We start from the raw sequence: 20,011 nt of genomic DNA, 5'->3' as shown, positions 1-20,011 counted from the left end.
GTATTTGTTTTCCCCTCAGGAATGGCAAAAAGTGATCGAGAGCGAGTTGCACTGCTCGCAGTTCCACCACATTGATGTGATCGGTGCTATCCCGCACAGACCACCAACCCTGAACAGTCCTGTGCTGCCAGACAGTCCCCCACCCGGAGAGGCTGGCATCGGTAGTGACAGGCTTGTGGCAGCCTGGGACAGTGCCCAATGAGACACCTCTCAACAGGAATCCTTGTCTGTCCAAGGGGCCAAGCCAAGGAGGCACTGGCGTGACATCCTGAGCTTCCGGTAACGGTGCCGCTTCGCATCCAGATGGAAGCCGTTCAGCCATCTCTGCAGGGGGTGCAGTGACAGCAGACCCAGCAGGACCACAGCTGTCACGGATGTCAGTTTGTCTATAAGTCATAGGAAAGTGATATCCGGCACCACCATGTTCACCTGGAAGTGCATGAGGAGACGGAGAATGTCCCCTACCCGGTGAGAGGTTGGCCGTGCCCTCATGGTCACGGTATCCAAGGTCATCCCAATAAAGTTTGTCCTCTGAGAGGGTTCGAGGCACGACTTTTCGAAATTGACCCTGATGCCCAACTGGGCCACATGGGCAAGGAGACCGGATGTATCCTGGGCCACCTGATCTTGTGACGGTGCACAGATTAGCCAGTCGTCCAGGTATGGCAGCACCTTCATGCCCCGCGACTGCAGGGGGGTAAGAGCAGCTTTCACAAAATGAGTGAAGACCCTTGGGGAGAGGGACAGCCTGAAGGGGAGCACTCGAAACTGCCAGTGTCTGCCTCTGTAGGCAAAGCGAAGAAATCGCCTGTGGTGAGGTGCAATAGGGACATGAAAGTAAGCATCTTTCAGATCGACGGATGTGAACCATTTACCCTGGGTCACTGTTCGTTAGACATCCGGTGTAGTTAGCATGTGAAATGGCAACACTTTTAGATAGAGATTGAATCCCCTTCAGTCCAATACTGGCCTGTATCCGTCAGTTTTTTTTCGTCCAGCCCGTGCACCAGCGTTATAGGACCTCACAAGGAGGACATCAGTTACTCGACATTGAGGTTGAGGGCACCTCACAGATGGTCGAACAATTTCCTCCGGTGACACAATGACCGCGCCGGAAGAAGGCTCTCTCGGAAGGTGACGGAGCCTGCTGGGGAATTTCGAACTGCAGGCGCTCCAAGGCCATACGCATAACATCCTGCATTGAGTTATTCACTGTCTCACTGAACGAGCTCCGAGCCGAGGATGGGGGATCCCGGCACCGAAATCATGGAGGACTGATCACCGTCATCCTCCCAGAAGTGAGGGGCTGAAGCTGCCAGAGAGAGAACATCATCCTCCCTGGTAAGCACCGGCAAAGGGGGGGGTCGGTGGCCCCGTCATGTCTGTGGCCATAGCGGGGTGCCGCTCTTGCAGGAGAGACCTCATCCCCGCCAGTTATGCATGCAAGTGGTCCACTTCTGAGGCAAGCTGCCGCTCAGCTTTCGCCTTCTTCTTGGGGAGGTCAGTCCCAGTGGCAGACATGGGACGGCGTCTCGAGCGCCTAGGTTGGAATGACGGCAGCTGTCCGGGGGGAGGGAGGGGACATCCTCTACAACAGGAGCCACCTGCTCCAATCTAGACACCCTCAGTGCTCGAGGCATGTAGCTACAATTCATGCACGGGTCGTCAGATAAGCCCTCTCTAAGGTGGTCAGGACCGAGGCACCCTGGACAGAGGTCATGGCCATCAACGGCCTCAAGGAGGGCACTACAGGTAGCACAACAGTGTGAGCCCTCCATGGTGAAAAGGCTAATTAGCTCACATGAATGCGATAGGCTGCGGGAAGGAGGCGCACACCCCCCTTACACAGCAGACGCACGTCGCACAGCACCGGCGGCTTGTGCTTCACACAAGGCTATTTAGCTTCTCCGATTAATATTCAAACCGTGCAAGCTAAGGGAAGAGGAAACACACCTGTAACACAGCAAAACAGTCAGCTGAGAGCGCTATATATAGGGCTCCGCGACAGCCGCAACGCCGTAAACTGGGAGAGGAGACATGAACGCTCCCTTCACCAGCAAAGGCTGCAGTTAACGTCCTGTTAACTAGAAAATATATCAACAGAAGCACCAATAAGCAGGGGGAAGGGCTTGTTGGTGCTTGACCGCTTGACCAAGCAGAAGTATATTAATAACACAAGTGGTCGCGTGAATAAGTAAAGAACAAACACACGTGTTCGCGTTGAGCAGCGCGGCGCTAACACCAGTCTAACCGGGCCCTCACTCCACAGCGGGTAAACGGGTCACTACGGCGCCATCAACAAACAGAAAAAGGGTTGCGGGAAGCAAACTGCCATCACTGTCTTACGAGTCAAACTGAGGTAAAGTGACCCACTGGGGAAAAGAGCACAACCGCTGTCTACCCGACAAATCACAACTTAAATATCCGTCATCAAACCATAAACAAATAGCTACAATAACCTTACCGTGCACCGGGAGAGGCTAGAGCGTTTATAGAGCGCAGGTCTCAAACCAAAAGGCCAAATACACTACCGTCACAGCCTCTGGAGGGCGAATCCCCGCTGCTACGACCTACATGGTGATGAAGCTCCGAGCGACGGAGTGATAGTGCCGAAGGCGAGTCCGTTGATTTCTACTGCAGCTGTAGAAACAACAGTATGCGTGGCACGCGAGAAGAAAAAAGGAAGTGAACCTCGGGTGACACCTGAACTTATTACCTTTCTTGGGTCACCCAGGGGTCACAGGTGACATCGTTGGTATGCATACTCGAACTGCGTATGCATGAAGGGAACATTCAGTGCTTTAAGCACCCCCTCTGCCGGTAAGCAGGGATGAAATAGAACCATCATTTAACCTGAATATTACAAGTTGGCATTGACGACGGTCTGCGCACCGTCAGGTGCCCATTCCAGTTCTCTGCTGTCTTTGAAGATTAATTTAGTTTGACCACACTTGAACATATTTGTTGAACATATTTGTTTTCTTTCTTGCACTTTACAGTGAATATATACATAGAAATATTTCAAAATGTGAGGAATCATGGAAAGTGATGGCTTCCAATGATGTTGCAGATTTGTATCAACCAAAAAAAAACAACCCTAATAAAACTGACGTTGAACAATATCCAAGTTGGTTTGATTGATGATAACCTGTAATATTATACAGTTATGAGTTTAAACAAACCAAAAAGTAGTGGTTTAATTCAAATGTAGGGAATAATACAGTAGGGGTCACTACACTGGTGGTGGCCGGGTTCCGCGCTGGTGGTGCCGTCCCGTAGGTTTCCCTGCCCACCTATGTGGTGGGATTGGCCGGTCTGCCCAGCTGAGGGGGGACGTGTGGGGCGGCGCCCCCTGTGGTTAGAAGATGTGCCCTGTGTCCCAGTGTGGACGGCCCAAAATGCGTCCCTTTCCTCACCTTCGTACTCGGTGCTCTGCCATGTCTCCATATCACCAGGCATGTCTTCACTTATGTGTGTGTCTGCATGTGTGAGTCTGTGTTCATTTGCTTTTTAATGATCTATTTTATCTTTGCACTGTTTTTAAATCGTGTTAAAGCACTTTGTATTACTTTATTGTATAAAAAGTGCCATATAAATAAAGTTGATTGATTGATTGATTAAACTGCTATTTCTCAGTGTTTCTGCTGCACACTGGTGTGACCACTTTAAACGCCAAGCTCTTTCTCCTTGCCGTGGGATTTCTTGAAAAGCACAAACATCCCTCAATAATGCAAAGCTTTCCAGCACGAGAAAGACGCTCGGTCAGGCTGCTGTTAATTCTTCAGGATGCGATGCGATGTTTACCAACAATCTGTCAACGTGTCCGTTCTTTACGACGAGCCCGACATCCTGTATATGTGCATTAACATGAGCATCTTCCTGCCTTTTAATGCTGAGATGATAGAAGCCTTGATGACACACTAAACAGATGCAATTATCCTGCATCAATCTGCACCAATAAAAGGGAGCTGCTCTCCTGCACACAGATGGAATGAAAGCCACGTTGTTGTTGCTGCTGTTAGATGTTTTCTGTCTGTTTCCACGCTGCAGAGTTCAGGTGTCACATCTCTAATGGACGCAGATCAATAGTGAGGTTTCACTCCTTGAGCTGTGCTTGACATCAAACATGATTCCTGCACATTGGCGTTTTGGCTTTTTTAACTACTCCGTTTATTCGAAAGCTCAAAAGTCCAGGAAGATGTTTGAATACTCTTCTGTTTTTCAGCTCAATTGAAGGGAATCGATTGTTTGACACTTTGCTTGAATGTTGAACTTAAATGAACATCTGTAATTTTATTTGTTTTGAAAATCACTGCTTTCATGCATTTTAACTTTGGATCCACAAGAGTGTTTTGTTGAAATGATTTTGATTCCAGATGCACTTTATAGTACAATGGTTTACATCTGTTCTCAATCAATCAATCAATCTTTTTCCCCTGGGGAACTTTTCATACAAAAACAAAGCGGCACAAAGTGCTTCACAATATAAGCAAGTATGTAACCTCACAACCAGTGAGGCGATGCTGAAGCTGAGTTAGGCATTGAAAAGGTCAAAAGGTCAGAATGAAATGTCAGTGTCAAATACTACTCTGATAAAGATTACAAAGACGCACAACAGTAACCACTAAGGCGAGGCGTTGAAATAAATGAAATAGAACAAATCAAGACTAATAACAAACTAATCAAATGATACTGGTAAAAAGTATAAAGTGTGAGACAGATAAATAGTTAATGAATAAAGTAAAGAAATGAAATTCATTTTAAAAGTTGGAGCTAGACTGTATCATAATATAATTATTGCATAATTATATACATAACATTTTAATACAGATGTTTAAGAATATATCAACAACTTTTTAGAGTCGCCTCTAAATAGACAGAATTACATTTTATCTATGTGTGATAAAAAATCTGTTGGGAAATTTTAAAACCTACAAGTTGCATCGTATTTCCAAAACTGTGATTGAAAAAAATGTAAAAGTCACAGTGGATATGTTTTCACCTGTTTATTGATCACCACATGGAACTAATGTCCTTTAAAAGTGTGTTTTGAGGACTTAAAAACTCCAAATGATCTCAAACAAGAAACTTCAGGTTACAACATGTTGCTATAGAAAATGACCTTTATGAGCCCAAAGCTGTGAAAACAGACTCGTCAACATGATTTAAGATGAGCACAGTGCTGGTGAGGTGTCGAACACAGAACTGTCAGGATGGGATCTCGCCGGTTTTCTAGTTTTATTATGGAAAGATTTCTGAATGTAAATGAAACTTTAATGGATTTTTACTCAAAAAAAAAAAGAACAAGCGAAAAGAAATGTCAAAATAAATGTTAACAATAGCGCAGTGAATACTGAAGCAGGTTTTCACATGACGGCGGAAATAGATGTCAGTCTAAATTCCTAAAGAGGCGCTTTGCCACAGCCGCCACGCAAAGACAGTAAAAAGCCCACTTAAGCAGTGGCACCTTGAGAGTGCATGGAAAGTGCATCCATGTAAATATTAAGTGTGCTTACAGTTTGGATTTCACTGACAGATCAATATTGAAGTAATCTGGACGTTAATCTCATTTTCGCTGCTGTTGCCTTCTTGGCCGAAGCAGCTGTAGACGAACAGCAGCAGAGCTCTGGAATCACAACCAAATTTCTGCTTTTGCTCACATGAATTTTTTATCACGGCAGAGTTTCTGTGCTATTAGATTTTAGAGAGTGAATCAATACTCTATTTATACATGTTACTTTCTCCTTTTACAAGTATCTGACAGACTGAACGGCAAGGAGAGTGAGAAGGAATCAATCTGCTGATGACAGTCTGATAAAGGTGAAGCCGGCAGTCCACTGATCAGCCACAACATTATGACCATTGACAGTGGAAGGGAACATCCTGATCACAGATCCTGATGACGGGTTGATATATTCAGCAGTTTTTGGATGCTTTACCAATGACTGGCCCTGGCTCACACATGACAGGACTTACAGATCTGATGTGAAAACTCACAAACACTTAACGCCACAGTGCAGCTTCAGAGATCCAGTGTCGTCCAGGTTCACAGCAGCCTTCTGTGTAGAATCCTTCCCTGTGTAAAGACTCGTGAAAACTGTTTCATTTAAACCTCTTTCTATTTGGGCAGAAGTTTCATCATCATCGAGAAGGAAATGGAATTTTACATTGAGTAAACACACACACACACACACACACACACACACACACACACACACACACACACACGCACACGCACGCACGCACACACACACACACACACACACACACACACAAATTGTGAATTTCTCTTGGAGATCATTAAAGTATTTATCTATCTATCCATCTATCTACACACACACACGCACGCACGCACACACACACACACACACACACACACACACACACAAATTGTGAATTTCTCTTGGAGATCATTAAAGTATTTATCTATCTATCTATCTATCTATCTATCTATCTATCTACACACACACGCACGCACGCACGCACGCACGCACACACACACACACACACACACTCACACAAATTGTGAATTTCTCTTGGAGATCATTAAAGTATTTATCTATCTATCCATCCATCTATCTACACACACGCACGCACGCACGCACGCACGCACGCACACACACACACACACACACACACACACACACACACACACACACACACACACACACACACACACACACACACACACACACACAAATTGTGAATTTCTCTTGGAGATCATTAAAGTATTTATCTATCTATCTATCTATCTACACACACACACGCACGCACGCACGCACGCACGCACGCACACACACACGCGCGCACACTTGCACACACACAAAACCCACTGTTCAAAGACTTAAAATAATATTTTTTGACATGATGGTTAGTTTGACTTGTTTTAAAGATGATTTGCTTATTTTGCAGTATAACCTTGAAACTAGATTAAAAATCTCATTTCAAGATGTCTTATTGAGTGAAATGTACTTGCACCTTGGACCGATCATTTCACTTGTTTTAAATTCTTTCCTTCTCAAATTTTGTGTTTATATATTATATTTGGGTCTGCATATTTTGCAGTGCACTGTTATCAAGTGGATGCTAATCACATATGTATAGTGGTGTAATATTGAATTGCATAAACAGAATAACAGAATTTGTCTCCTTTGTCTATAAATATTTTCACACGGTTATTATATTTGCACGAGTTGCTCTGTTTCTGTCCTCACATCATAAGATTAAGATAATAAAAGAGACAATTTATTCCTTGGTTTATCTGAAGACATAAACTAATGATGCAATGATGGAAACCTGGCCGAGAAGGAAAAGCAGAAACGCTCAGCTGCTCTTCTGAGGCCTGCAGTAGAGAGCCGAGACATTTCAGAGCGTGACGAAGGAAACAGCTTGAAGAACATTTACCGTCTGCGGAGATTTCTAAGGTTGTTCTTATTAATTCTACGTATGCAGACATGTTAAAAGAGCACCCTAAAAGTATATTCTTCCTTCAGAAGTGTGTGTCTTCGTCCTCCATCAGACCAGAAGTGTGTTAATATGAGGCTGGTGTGTTGATGCAGCTCCACCCGGGAGTTCACCAATACCTCGCTCTCAACCAGTGGATGAATAATGGAACAAAGACAAATGTTACTTAAGATTGTCATCCATCTCAGGGATTAGATCAGCAGGTTGAGACTTCAAGCAGCAGAAACAAATCAACATGTTTTGAGGTCGGGTATTGATTGTTTCTGGCTGCAGATCAGGAGCGAGTCTCGCTGCTCCAACATGGCCGCCGCCGCCGCGGCACGTCATCTGTTGTGGATCTGGTCTGAAGAGGAGCTTCAGGCGGAGGCAGAGAGCAGCTGTTTACTTTTCTCTTCTTCATAAACTGAATCTATTTCTGGTGATTGAGCCAAATGATAATTCGTCCCGCGTGCAAGGGGGGCTGGGCTTATTTCCACGTGGTGGTGAGAGCAAGCTGTCTGGCTCGGCCCTGCAGCTCCCATGATCCTCTGCTCTCCTCCTGTGTGATGCACGCCAGGGGAGCCCGCAACCCGCTTCCTTTCCTCGCCGACTCAGTCATTAGACTAATCAAAGTAGGCTTGATTGATCGTTTCATTCTGATGTTTCAGACGCTCCACAAACAAGAAGTCAGCCTCCTTCACTCGACCTAACAGACACTCAAACTTTGCCTGCTGCATTTTCACATTTGGAAATAAATGTCATTAGATTAGATCATAGATTTTGTTAAAAGTAGAAAACTGAAAAAAAGACAATGAGGAATTGAACTTGAATAGAATAGCTTCATGAATGGCCGGAGTAATAACAATGAACATACAGGTCATTTAGCACTTAACAACCTGCAGGAGATTAGAGGAATGTTAAAAGAAAACCTGCGCTCAGTCTGTGTGTTGAACAATTGGATCAATCTGGAGGCACACCGTCTCATGACCGTTCTGCGTTCCAATCCATTTCCATGTTCTCCCTGCACGGGTCTGGATTTTCTCTGCTTTTGTTTCAGTCTTGCAGCCGGTGTCTGAGGTCAGAGTGTGAAACCATGTCCATTCTAACCGTCAGAGAAGGTTCTCTTCAAGTTTCACCAAGTTCTCCATGATCTTTAAAAACTCCACTTCAGTTTTACTTCAGTGACTCGAAACAAAGTTTATCCCCTTGAAAGCCAACTTATCTTTACAGGCTGAAACATTCAAACTCTTTTTTTTGTCTTTGAGTCATCGTCTTCTTACATTCACATAAAAACTTCAATGTTGTGGGGAACCATCCTTTTTTCAATGTACTCATCTCAGTGTGTTGGATACGGTGGCCCTGAAGTGCAAACCACAACAACAAATCACTAAACACAACAACAAATTGAAAAACACAACTGCAAATTGAAAAACACAACACAAATGAAAAAACACAACTGCAAATTGAAAAACACAACAACAAATTGAAAAACACAACTGCAAATCAAAAAACACAACACAAATGAAAAAACACAACTGCAAATGAAAAAACACAACACAAATGAAAAAACACAACTGCAAATCAAAAAACACAACACAAATGAAAAAACACAACTGCAAATCAAAAACACAACACAAATGAAAAAACACAACTGCAAATTGAAAAACACAACAACAAATTGAAAAACACAACTGCAAATCAAAAAACACAACAACAAATTGAAAAACACAACTGCAAATGAAAAAACACAGCACAAATGAAAAAACACAACTGCAAATGAAAAAACACAACACAAATGAAAAAACACAACTGCAAATTGAAAAACGCAACAACAAATTGAAAAACACAACTGCAAATGAAAAAACACAACACAAATGAAAAAACACAACTGCAAATGAAAAAACAAAACACAAATGAAAAAACAAAACACAAATGAAAAAACACAACTGCAAATCAAAAAACACAACACAAATGAAAAAACACAACTGCAAATCAAAAACACAACACAAATGAAAAAACACAACTGCAAATTGAAAAACACAACAACAAATTGAAAAACACAACTGCAAATCAAAAAACACAACAACAAATTGAAAAACACAACTGCAAATGAAAAAACACAACACAAATGAAAAAACACAACTGCAAATGAAAAAACACAACTGCAAATTGAAAAACGCAACAACAAATTGAAAAACACAACTGCAAATTGAAAAACACAACTGCAAATGAAAAAACACAACACAAATGAAAAAACACAACTGCAAATGAAAAAACAAAACACAAATGAAAAAACACAACTGCAAATGAAAAAACACAACACAAATGAAAAAACACAACTGCAAATCAAAAATAATATTGTGTTTTTTCACTTGTGTTGTGTTTTTTCATTTGTGTTGTGTTTTTTCATTTGCAGTTGTGTTTTTTCATTTGTGTTGTGTTTTTCAATTTGCAGTTGTGTTTTTCAATTTGTTGTTGTGTTTAGTGATTTGTTGTTGTGGTTTGCACTTCAGGGCCACCGTAGTTGGAGGATAAAGCTGCAGACAGCTTCACTAAATGGGCTCTTAATCTGAGCACAGTCACACACTTTGAAGTTATTTCTGAATAAGAAACAGTTTTTCTCCTTCATGCCACTCTGACAATTTAAAGAAGAGTTTGATGTTATTACTTTTCACTCTGAGCAGAACAAAAGAGACATATATCGTCATTAAAGAGCTCAACAGTTGCTGTTGGCACCATTTGATATTTTTTGTTTGAAGAGAGTTTTACAAGCTGTTTGCTCCTGTTTCTACACTTACAGCTCTGAGCTAAACTAATTTCTGTCTGACTGCAGCTCCGTTGAGGTTGAAAAAAGAACAATGAATTATACCAACATGTCATTTGAAATAGCTTGTGCTTTTAAAATTAAAACTGTATGCTTAAATGTATGTTTTAGTTGATACTGATGATACTGTCTGCTTTACTTTATGTTCTGCTTATTTATAAGCAATAAATTAATGGACCTTAGTCATATTTTCCTGTAAGTTCTGTAGTCTCAATCATTATTTCAAGTTAAAATACACCATCATTTCCATAATCTGTCTTTTTTTAACATACCAACAATTAAAGGTGATGATGGTTCACCGGCTGTGGTGTATTTTTTTTACTAGGATTTTCTTTTTGTGTCCTTTGTTGTCATCTGGAGCCTTAATCCTAAAGGATTAACTCAGGTGGAACTACTTTATTTTCCAGATCAAACATCGTGCTGCATTTCCAGGATGTTCAAAACAGAACTGGGGCCTTTGGCTGGAAGTTTACTCAGTCAACAGCTGGATCACATGTAAACACAAAATATGCTTCTTCTGCATCATTCAGAATTATTTCAAGAAGCAAAAAACAGAATAAACAGACGGACAGCTGCATGCAGCACACGTCCCGCCAGCAGGCGGCGCTGCTCCTCTCCAAGACATCTGGACCAGAAGATCCAATAACGTGAGGACTCACCAAACCCTCCTGCAGCCGGCTGGAAGTGGAGGGCTGCTAGTTTGAAGCTCAAAGTGCCTGTTCCTGCAGGAAGCTGTCAGAAACAGCAGCTTTTGGTGTGTTTTCTTCGAGGATTTGTGTCATTCCCGTCCTCTCCGCGTTCCGCCTCTTTCTTCCAATTATCCCAGTGGGACGGTCCGGCGCCTGGACGCTCTCTCCTGATTGGCTGGGACCCGTGTTAATCACCTCCCCGTCCCACAGCCTCCTGTTGGTGAACACAATCTACACCAGAAGTCGAGAAAGTCCAAATTTCACCGAGGGGGTAAAGGCAGCAGGGCGCACTCCTTCGGTCCCTTCGCGGTTTTATATTCCGGCGATGCCTGTTTGAAAGGTGTGATTTGACGTCAAGGGTGCGTGCGGGTCTGTTCTTGTAGTGTGAAGGTTGGTTAATTGGACTTCAGACTTGTTGGCTGCTTTTGTGCGGCTGTTTGGACGCGGCGGTGGCGCACCTGAGTCCGCTGCAAGCTTCGTGGCGCGTCAGGATGAGTCCGGCGCGTCCGAGCCGCTGAACTATCATGGTGACAGTATCCAGCGGCAACACAGCTGCTGCAGAGGTGGTGAACCCCGGCAGATCGCAGCCCCTCACTGTGGAATAACGGGAGCCCAGGTGCCACCGGGGAGGGGAGGGGGGGGGGAAGCTGATGTGGCCGCTCGGCGCAGCCAGCCTGGATTTGACAGAGGGCTGGAGTTTGGGATGCCAGAGAAACCTTAGAGACAGTCCTCGGCCTCTTTCACCTGGACCCGACACGGCCTGACGCAGCCATGGCCTCCGAGGTGGTGTGCGGACTGGTCTTCAGGCTGCTGCTGCCAGTCTTTCTCGCAGCTGGTAAGTTTTCCTCCTTTAAACTAACTTTGTACACTTCTGCTGTTGATTGGGCTCACGGGTTAATCAACAGTTCGTCCCGCAAAGGCGTGAGGTTTAGATTGCTGCTGTTTCCTTTCAATTGAAACAAATGGCCAGAATGATCAATATTATTTGTAATGACATTGAAGCATGTAACATTTGCCGCTGATATAAATCTCTGTGACACGGACTTGATGGGAAAAGCAGTTAAATTCAGAGTTGTGTGAAACTGTGATTGATTTTTTTTTTTTTTAATTATTATTATGGTGATTTGTGTTTGACCTGAGGATGCTGGAGGTCACAGTTAACCCCTCACCACACACACACACACACACACACACACACACACCCTTCAGTGTTGGTGTTTGGCTGTTTAACTAAAATTCTTAAATCCTCTTTTTTTTTTTTCTCTTGCTAATATTTCGCAGTTGTTTCTTTATTTCTTGTTTGCACTAATTCACTGTTTTACAATGTTTTGCATCAATCCCACCAGAACAAATTCCTTGTATTGTGAAAAACTTAAAAACCAAACAAACTCTGACATGGCTTGGTGACTGTGTCACTTCCCCTTCAGTTACAGTAAGCAGTGGTTTGTTTTCCCAAAGTTTGGGTGTGTTTACTGAAATTGTGCCTTTGTTAAGAGACGCTCTCCACACAGTTGAGATTGTGGTCACGGGGTCAGCGGACATGTCGCTTTGATTCACTCCTTTGCTATACCAGATGCCCAAGAGGATTCACAATGGCGTTTTTTTTTGCTTTTAGCAGCTTCGGACATTAAAAACACGAGAATGCTGATTCACGTGAAGTGGAGACGAAGCCTGAGGTGTGGTCTTCAGATTAAATGCAGTTTACTTTTAGTTTTCAGCTGCAGTCTTGTGGTCGGCCACAGGCCAAAGATGATTAGTGTCTTACTGCTGAGGTTCCAGTGTGGTGTCTGTCTGCGCAAGACTTACGAGGCCGAGGTACTTTTAAAGCTATGACTATGAACAGCATGCTTTCTATAGATAAGACCCACTCAGTCCCACCATAATGCATCGCTTGACAGCCTGACGCCCCCTTTATTTCCAAAAGCAACCGTTAGGCCATGCATTGTCTCCATTAATTCGTGGAAAGTCGTTTTAACAGTATGAATTAATAATGCGGTTGTGAGGGAGAGAAGAACTGCTTTCCCTTTTATCGTAAACATACCTTTTAATATTTTATGTTTTTTCAAAGTGCAAATGAGCGCTTGTCATTCACTGCATCTGCACACAGCCTCGGACAGGATGCAGGAACTGTAGCGAGGAGGACGTGTACAGGAACGTCACCTGACCAGCGGTCGACGGGAACCTTAAAACACCTCACCGGGGCGGCGGTTCAGCCTCACAGGGAGGACATATCCGGTTTGAGGCCAGGTTGAAGCAGAGTTTGCATGTTGTCCCCGTGTCTATACGGGTTTATACACATTTGTCACACGGTCCAAAAATGTGTAGTTTGAAGTGGTGAAGCTAAAGAGTCCAGTGTGTTTGTGAGTGTGTGTGGAGGTTGGCTGCAGCGCCGCACGACCCTGGACTGGACATTTGGACACAACACAGTTTGGCTTCTCGGCGCAAAGCAGAGTGAAGGAAAAGCAGAGCAAGGAAGCGTCGCGTTACTGTGAATGTTTCAGTTGTGTAACAACGTGATGCAGGCGGCTTCTGTTCTCGCGTCCCGCTGAAAGACGTGGCCGCTGACGCTACATCTGTGCCTCCTGTTGGCCATCTGACAGCACCTCTATTGAAACACAGCAAACCGCTGGGCACTTATGTGTACAGAACACACACACACACACACACACACACACACACACACACACACACACACACACACACACACACGCACAATGATCAAACAGGCCCTCTGTTTATGTGTTTACGGGCAGCGTTCGGAGTGGCTTCATAATTGTGAGCCTGCAATTTCCCAAATGTCTGGTGTGGAAGTTGTGGCGTGAACGCCGCGAGTCAACAGTCAAACAAAAGCAGGTGGAGCTGCTGGGAACATCATTGTAACCGGGACGCTTTTGACTTAAACCCGGGTGAATCAATCCAAAGATGTTCTGCTGTTTAATTATAAAGCTTTTGACTTTAAACGCCCATTAAAAGACTGAACTGCTGAGAGATTTGATTCTTTTAAGTTTAGGGGGAGAAAGTTGATTTAAAATTTTACACCTAAATAGATTCAGTCCGTCTATATTTGTTTGGATTTCATGACTTAAGGATTGTTGGGAGTTAAAAAAACAAAACAAATAGGTGCTTCTACCTTTTTCTCCAAGAGAGCTTCAACGTTTATTCCGACTGTGTGTTTTTATGTCGGTGTTGCCAGACGTCGTGAGAATCTAGTGATTTGACCAGAGATGTTGCAATGTAGATGTAAGTATCATTCGTCCTTTCCAAGAAGAGAAGGTACCGCCTCCTCCTGTTTCAGCCTGGAACTCCTCAGACATCATGGAAGGTCTTGGAGTTGTTAAGTTAATAAAGTATATTAACTCCATGCAGGGTTGAAGTCGGAGAGAAAGAACATGTCACAGGTTGTAAGGTGCTCGGTCCATCTTGAGCTCGTCATGCCGCCTCGGAGCCTGAAGAAGCTTCTGGAAATGTCCCACACGTGTTGATGCTAACTCCCAGGTGAGCTTTTAGGAGGTGAAGTGATTGTCGCATACTGACTTTGGCTCAAGATTTCCAGCTTCTGAAAGGTTTGAAGGGTTTTACGTCGCTGAGGTTCAAACACTTTACGTCCCATCCAGAGGACTGAGGTCGGATAACGAGCCGCTCACACATCCTCAATGGAAGCTAACGGTGATGGAGCATCTTCAGTTTCTGCCCCCAAGCTTTGGCATAACCGCCCCTATTAAATCAGAGCTAAAAACAATGATTAAAATCCCTGCTTGATTTCTGCCTTTTAACATTTAACACAGTAAAATTCCATCCTGTTTTGGCATCCTGTATATTTTTTAATGTGAAACCCTATTTGCATTTATCTTTACTGCGTGTGATGCAGGTCTGGTTTAAACATTGATGTGAAACCGAAGCATGTTTATTATGTGGAATTATGATACAAATCTGGAAAGTTCACGTTTCGGAAATATTTTAAAGCTCAATTGGAAAAATGTTTTGTCTTTTCCAGATAATAAGCTGCCATTTTTTGGTCGTCATTTGGCTTGTCATGTGACTTGTACATGAAAATATATGGTACATAACCTCTGTGACTCCGAGGTGTCACTGTACGGCAACAGGAAGCTGTTGCCGTACTACAGAAAAAGCCCTATTGCTACCTGATTTAACTTGCAGAGCAAGGAAAGCATCCACAGCACACACACACACACAGAAAGTGCAACGATTTCAGAGCGTGTGACAAACTTGTGGCGAACCGGAGAAAAGAAACTGTTATTGTGATGAAGAAAACAAAGAATCAAGTCGTTGGCTTATAACCGAGGAACATGTTTGCAGAAGTTCCTGGAACATTTTTTCCCCCCCCCACATCTGTGTCCAGAACGTCTGGTATCTTCTGGTTGGTTCCAGGCCTGAATGTGACAAGCTGCTCCTGCTGTGTGAGTTTCAGCTCCAATCACATTGTTAGTTAAAACATCAGAGTTGCTGATAAATGAATTTATCTTCTAACTTGATTTAGGCTGAGGTTAATTTATTGACCACTTTGACTTTAGTTTCCTGCTGTGATGAAACGGTTAAATTCCTGCCTTATCTCAAAGCCCTCCCTTCGTCCTGGCGTGGCTTCGTGCCGCCGTCCATCCTCGTATTTAAATGTCTTTATGAGCTCAAGCCGTGTCGGCCTTGACCTCGCATTAGAGGAAGATCCAGGTTTCCTGTGTTCAGGCTTTGAATGTTTATAATAATGGCTCCAACCAGAGAGACAAAAGAATGATTCAGACATGAAGAGGGAGTGTTTTTTTTCTTCTTTTTGAGTAATCTGATGTCTGAAAACAACTGCAGTTTATTTTCATTCCTTGTGTAAAAATCCTGGGATGGTGAGTCATCCAGTGACGGGTGAGGGAGGCTGTGGTGAAGCGGCGGGAGCCGGGAGCTCGCACAAATACACTTCCTGTATCTACAATGGCTTTAGATGCCGACTGCTTCAGGTCTGATAATGATTGCAGCTCGCTGTGTGCTGCAAATCTGCAAAACTGGTGAGATTAATAGAGACGAAATGAGTTTTTTTGGGGGGAATATGAACGTTGTGTGAGGAGTCTGAACAGCCTCACCTACACTTTAATGAATGCCGAGACAAATGGCAGCTGACAGATGTGGTCACTTTAACGTTCATGCACACTCGATGGTACATCAGAGATTCTCCAGATGTCTGCGATTTCCCCCGGTAAGATGACAGCCCAACTAACGCATGTTGGTTTTCCTCAGTGTGGATGTGAGCACAGAGGAAATCAGGAGCCGCGCAGTGCAGCGTGAGCAGAGTCCCGGCCAAGTCAAATGTCAATGAATGGCTCCATTGAACATGCAAAGATAAATAAAAGCACCATTTTCGGCATTTATGTGTAATTTTTCAGTCGTTCAACACTTCGAGATGCCGATGCGTGTGACTGCAGCGATAAGTCCTGCAGCCGACCCGGTTGTAAACTTGGAGCGTGTTGACATAACCGCTCGGGGAAATCTAGGAGGTCAGACTCCTTGTCCACATTTCACAAAAAGTCACTGTGTCCCCTCTTCCTCCCCCTCCTCCTCCTGATCTAAAAATGTTCACAGACCTCTCCGACGATATGAAGCTTGAGGAAAAGTTGGACAAACTGCAAATGTTGATCTTCTATTGCTTCTGTTGTTGACAGAAGTTAACATGTACAAATTATGATCTCTAAAAGTCTAAATGTGCCACAGATCAGAGCTTTGCAGACGTATCCATGAGTCCTCCCTCATATCACAGGTTCACAACAGAAACAGTCAAAAAGTTATCTTGATTAACTAAAGTTGAATTTCTCTTTGAAAAAAAGGCAGAAGCACTCACTCACTGATAATTGATATGGCGGTAAAATCTAAATAAACCCACCAACTTTCAGATCATTGTGGTTGCAGGAGAGTTGATGACTGTGAGGTACTTTTCGGAGAGACTGCGACTGAGCTTCAGCGGCTCATTTTGGACGAGTTAATTGATGTTTGGTGAGCCGGTGACGTAAGCTCTTTAACTGGTAAAAGCTCTGATCAGGGCCGACGGTCAGCCTGACGCGGGAAATGAGGTGTGCTTCAGATCAATACAAATGAATGGTTTTTGGAAGTCATGTTTGCTTTTAAGTGTTTCAACTTTCACCACGAGACCACAATACTGTGTGTGTGTGTGTGTGTGTGTGAAAAGATGCTGATGTTGGATTACCGCTTAACGTTGAAGTAATCGTGGACAACTTTAAAGCTTTACAATAAAAACCCTTCCTGAGTACAGCAGGTCTGTGATCACCATTAAGTGACCAATCAGTGGGCAAGTTGTCTCTGATAGTTTTTGTCTTTAACCAGATTGAACAAACTTTTGTGGCGCATGAAGCTTTTCTTCCGGCAACAACTTCAGATACACACAAAATAAATCCTGCTCTTTAATGTTTCACGAGGCCTGTTTTGTTCTAGATCAGAGAAATAATTCCAGCTGCTCTCTGGACGATGTTAATGACGTTGAGGTTTGTTCCTCCGGTTAACGGCGCTCTTTCTCTTTCCTCTAATCTACAGCAGCCGTGCCGGTTTCCCACACGTGTCTGTTGTTCATTCAATTTGAGTCTTTTGTTTGTTGATGGTGAAAGTTCCTCGATATTTCTGCTCCTGAATGTGGAATAATAACCTGGCATGGAATAATTATGGCTTTCATGATGGGTCATAATACGTTTGTGTCGTCTTCAAAATGTCACAGTGCATAAAAACACAATTTCTCCCAGCTCAGTCTTTTACATGTTTAATGCACACAGTGACACTACATTCATTGTATGTTGTGCTGCGTGAACACTTTCAAACTGCACTTGAAGAACATCTGATGTGTGACTTTTCGAAAAAGTGTGTTGAAATGATTGAATGGTGGTTTGAGTTGAGACACTGACGGTTCACTGTTCCACCTTTAGCTGTTTGGAGACACAGAGACACAGAGACAGAGACACAGATGCAGTCCCAGGCTGCTGGTTTCGGTGTGAGCAGACGATTAGCTCGGCTCATTACTGAAGTTTAAAACAAATGTCAGCTCCCTCAGAGGCTCCAGAGGAAGAGCTAATGAGCTCAGTGAGTGTGAAGTTCACTTGCAGGAATGTTCTGGTGTTTTAATGGCTTTCACCACATGCTTCCCTCAGACCACGTCATTTCGTCTCCACTGTTGAGTGTTACGTGACGTTTGCAGAGGGACGTCCTGCTCACCCGGCCTCTGTGTGTTTGTCTCCGCAGCCTGCCTCTTCAGGTACAATGCCCTGTCCTTCGTCTACCTCGTCTACCTCCTGCTCATCCCACTCTTCGCAGAGCCCACAAGCACAACGATGCAAGGTAAGATCTTGCAGTTCGCTTTAAAGCCAAGCGCTCGCCCTCTCAACCTCCGGCGTTTCCCACTCGTAATGCAAACAATCCGTCCTCAGGAGACGTCAATTTCCTTGAGATGAGGATGGATTTGGCACAAAGTTCAGCCCGTGAAAGGTAATATGGGTTAGTGCGGGCACGAGTCCATCTGTAATAATAAAAATAATCCACGGCTGGTGAGGTCGGAGATAGAAAGGTGTGTTGCGTCACGGCCCCGGGTTTACAGAAATCTCACCTTTTTAGCTTTATGTGCACAAATAATTGCCTATAAATGCTGAAAATGGAGGCCAGTATTTGCACAGTTGAGGAAGAAAAGCCAAGATAGCTTGTAAAATGTAGAACTCAGGATGAGGGCTGTTTTTGATCATGAATAACCACTTCAATTACGGAAAGGGGTTGTAAAGATTTCTCCCAAGGCCTCACTGATTCTTTAAGTGCATTTTATTTAGTAACGACAGGATGTGCCAAACTTTAGACAAGTTCAGGTAGTTAACTCAACCAAGCTGTGGTAAAGTCCCTTTGTTTAACCTTTTTGGTTTTTAGATGAGAAACACTTCAAACCTGCAGAGGAGCTTCTGCTAAACACATAGGAACCATAATGCAGCGCTGCGGTTCAGCCTAAGCGGCCCTCACCACAAAACACTGAACAACACACCTTCCAGACCTTCTGCAGGACACCACAGGCACTGTTTAATAATAAATGGAGCCGTATGCGTGGAGGGAACAACTTCCAGTCTGAGATCGTCTCTGCTCATCTCCAGCTGAAATAACAATGAGGAAGAGGAGTGGACCACTTACAGCCTCATCAATAGTTAAAGAGGACAGTCTTCTAGTAAAGCTCCGTGTTCAGGCATTTGATGACCCTCGGCTTCAAGTCATCGAAACGTCTCTGTCGGGTCACCAAGCACAAAGTCCACCTGCTGAGTTGATCCTGATCTGGCATTGACAGGAAGCAGAAGCCCTGCAGGCCAGCGCTCACAACCCTGAGCTCCAAGTGAAGCCCAATGACTTTATTAGTCTGTTCAGAAAGAAATTCTTTAAAACTTGTAAAATTTTAGACAAATATTTACGCTGGACATTTTTTTTTTACTGCCACAGTTAATCCCATGTAAACATGCAGTGATGGTGTATAGGTAACATTATTACTGTGTATATTCACAGATATAAAACTATATATTTACAATACAGAAGGCCAATAAAGTGACTATTGTTCATTGGATTAAATACATTTGACTTCTTTCCCAGCTTTCGAGCATGTTAAAATAGAAATATGAGTCACGTATTTATAGGTGTGGTTAAACTTGGATACAGATTAGTTATCTTATCTTATTTGTGTGAATATATGTTCATAAAATACAAATGTAGTTCTATATAGATGATCAACAAAGGGTTTATATATGTATGTGTATCGGTGTGTGTGTATGTGCTTGCACACACATTTAGTTTTGACTGAAATGAATGAATAAGTTCAACGTGGGAAGCTGTACGAGCAGAAAGAACGATCCAACGAGGGAGGGTTTCTTTTTATTCTGTATGGCTGTTCAGACGCTCCATAATCGAGTCCAAAAAACTTTGACGGTGAGAAATAGATTAGCAATGTCCTGATCGGATCGGTGGATATCGGATTGGGGCCGATAATGGCGATTTTTGATTAATCGGGTATCAGGAAATCCAGCCAATCACCTCG

At 43.6% G+C, this 20,011-nt stretch overlaps 1 protein-coding gene across 1 annotated transcript in view; it reads left to right on the top strand.

Annotated features, from left to right (window-relative positions):
- The first annotated feature begins 11,715 nt into the window (after positions 1-11,715).
- piezo2b (piezo-type mechanosensitive ion channel component 2b) overlaps positions 11,716-20,011 on the top strand; it is a 141,405-nt gene continuing 133,109 nt past the window's right edge. Inside the window, exons 1-2 of the mRNA XM_080503219.1 lie at positions 11,716-11,791; positions 18,199-18,294. Coding sequence (XP_080359345.1) covers positions 11,728-11,791; positions 18,199-18,294 — 160 coding nt within the window. The 5' untranslated portion in view covers positions 11,716-11,727. The remainder of the gene's footprint in view (positions 11,792-18,198; positions 18,295-20,011) is intronic.

This window comes from Blennius ocellaris, assembly GCF_963422515.1.
Source record: "Blennius ocellaris genome assembly, chromosome: 10".
Classification (NCBI taxonomy): domain Eukaryota; kingdom Metazoa; phylum Chordata; class Actinopteri; order Blenniiformes; family Blenniidae; genus Blennius; species Blennius ocellaris.
Note: the sequence above shows the minus strand (reverse complement) of the source record. Positions and strands in the feature narration are given on the sequence as shown.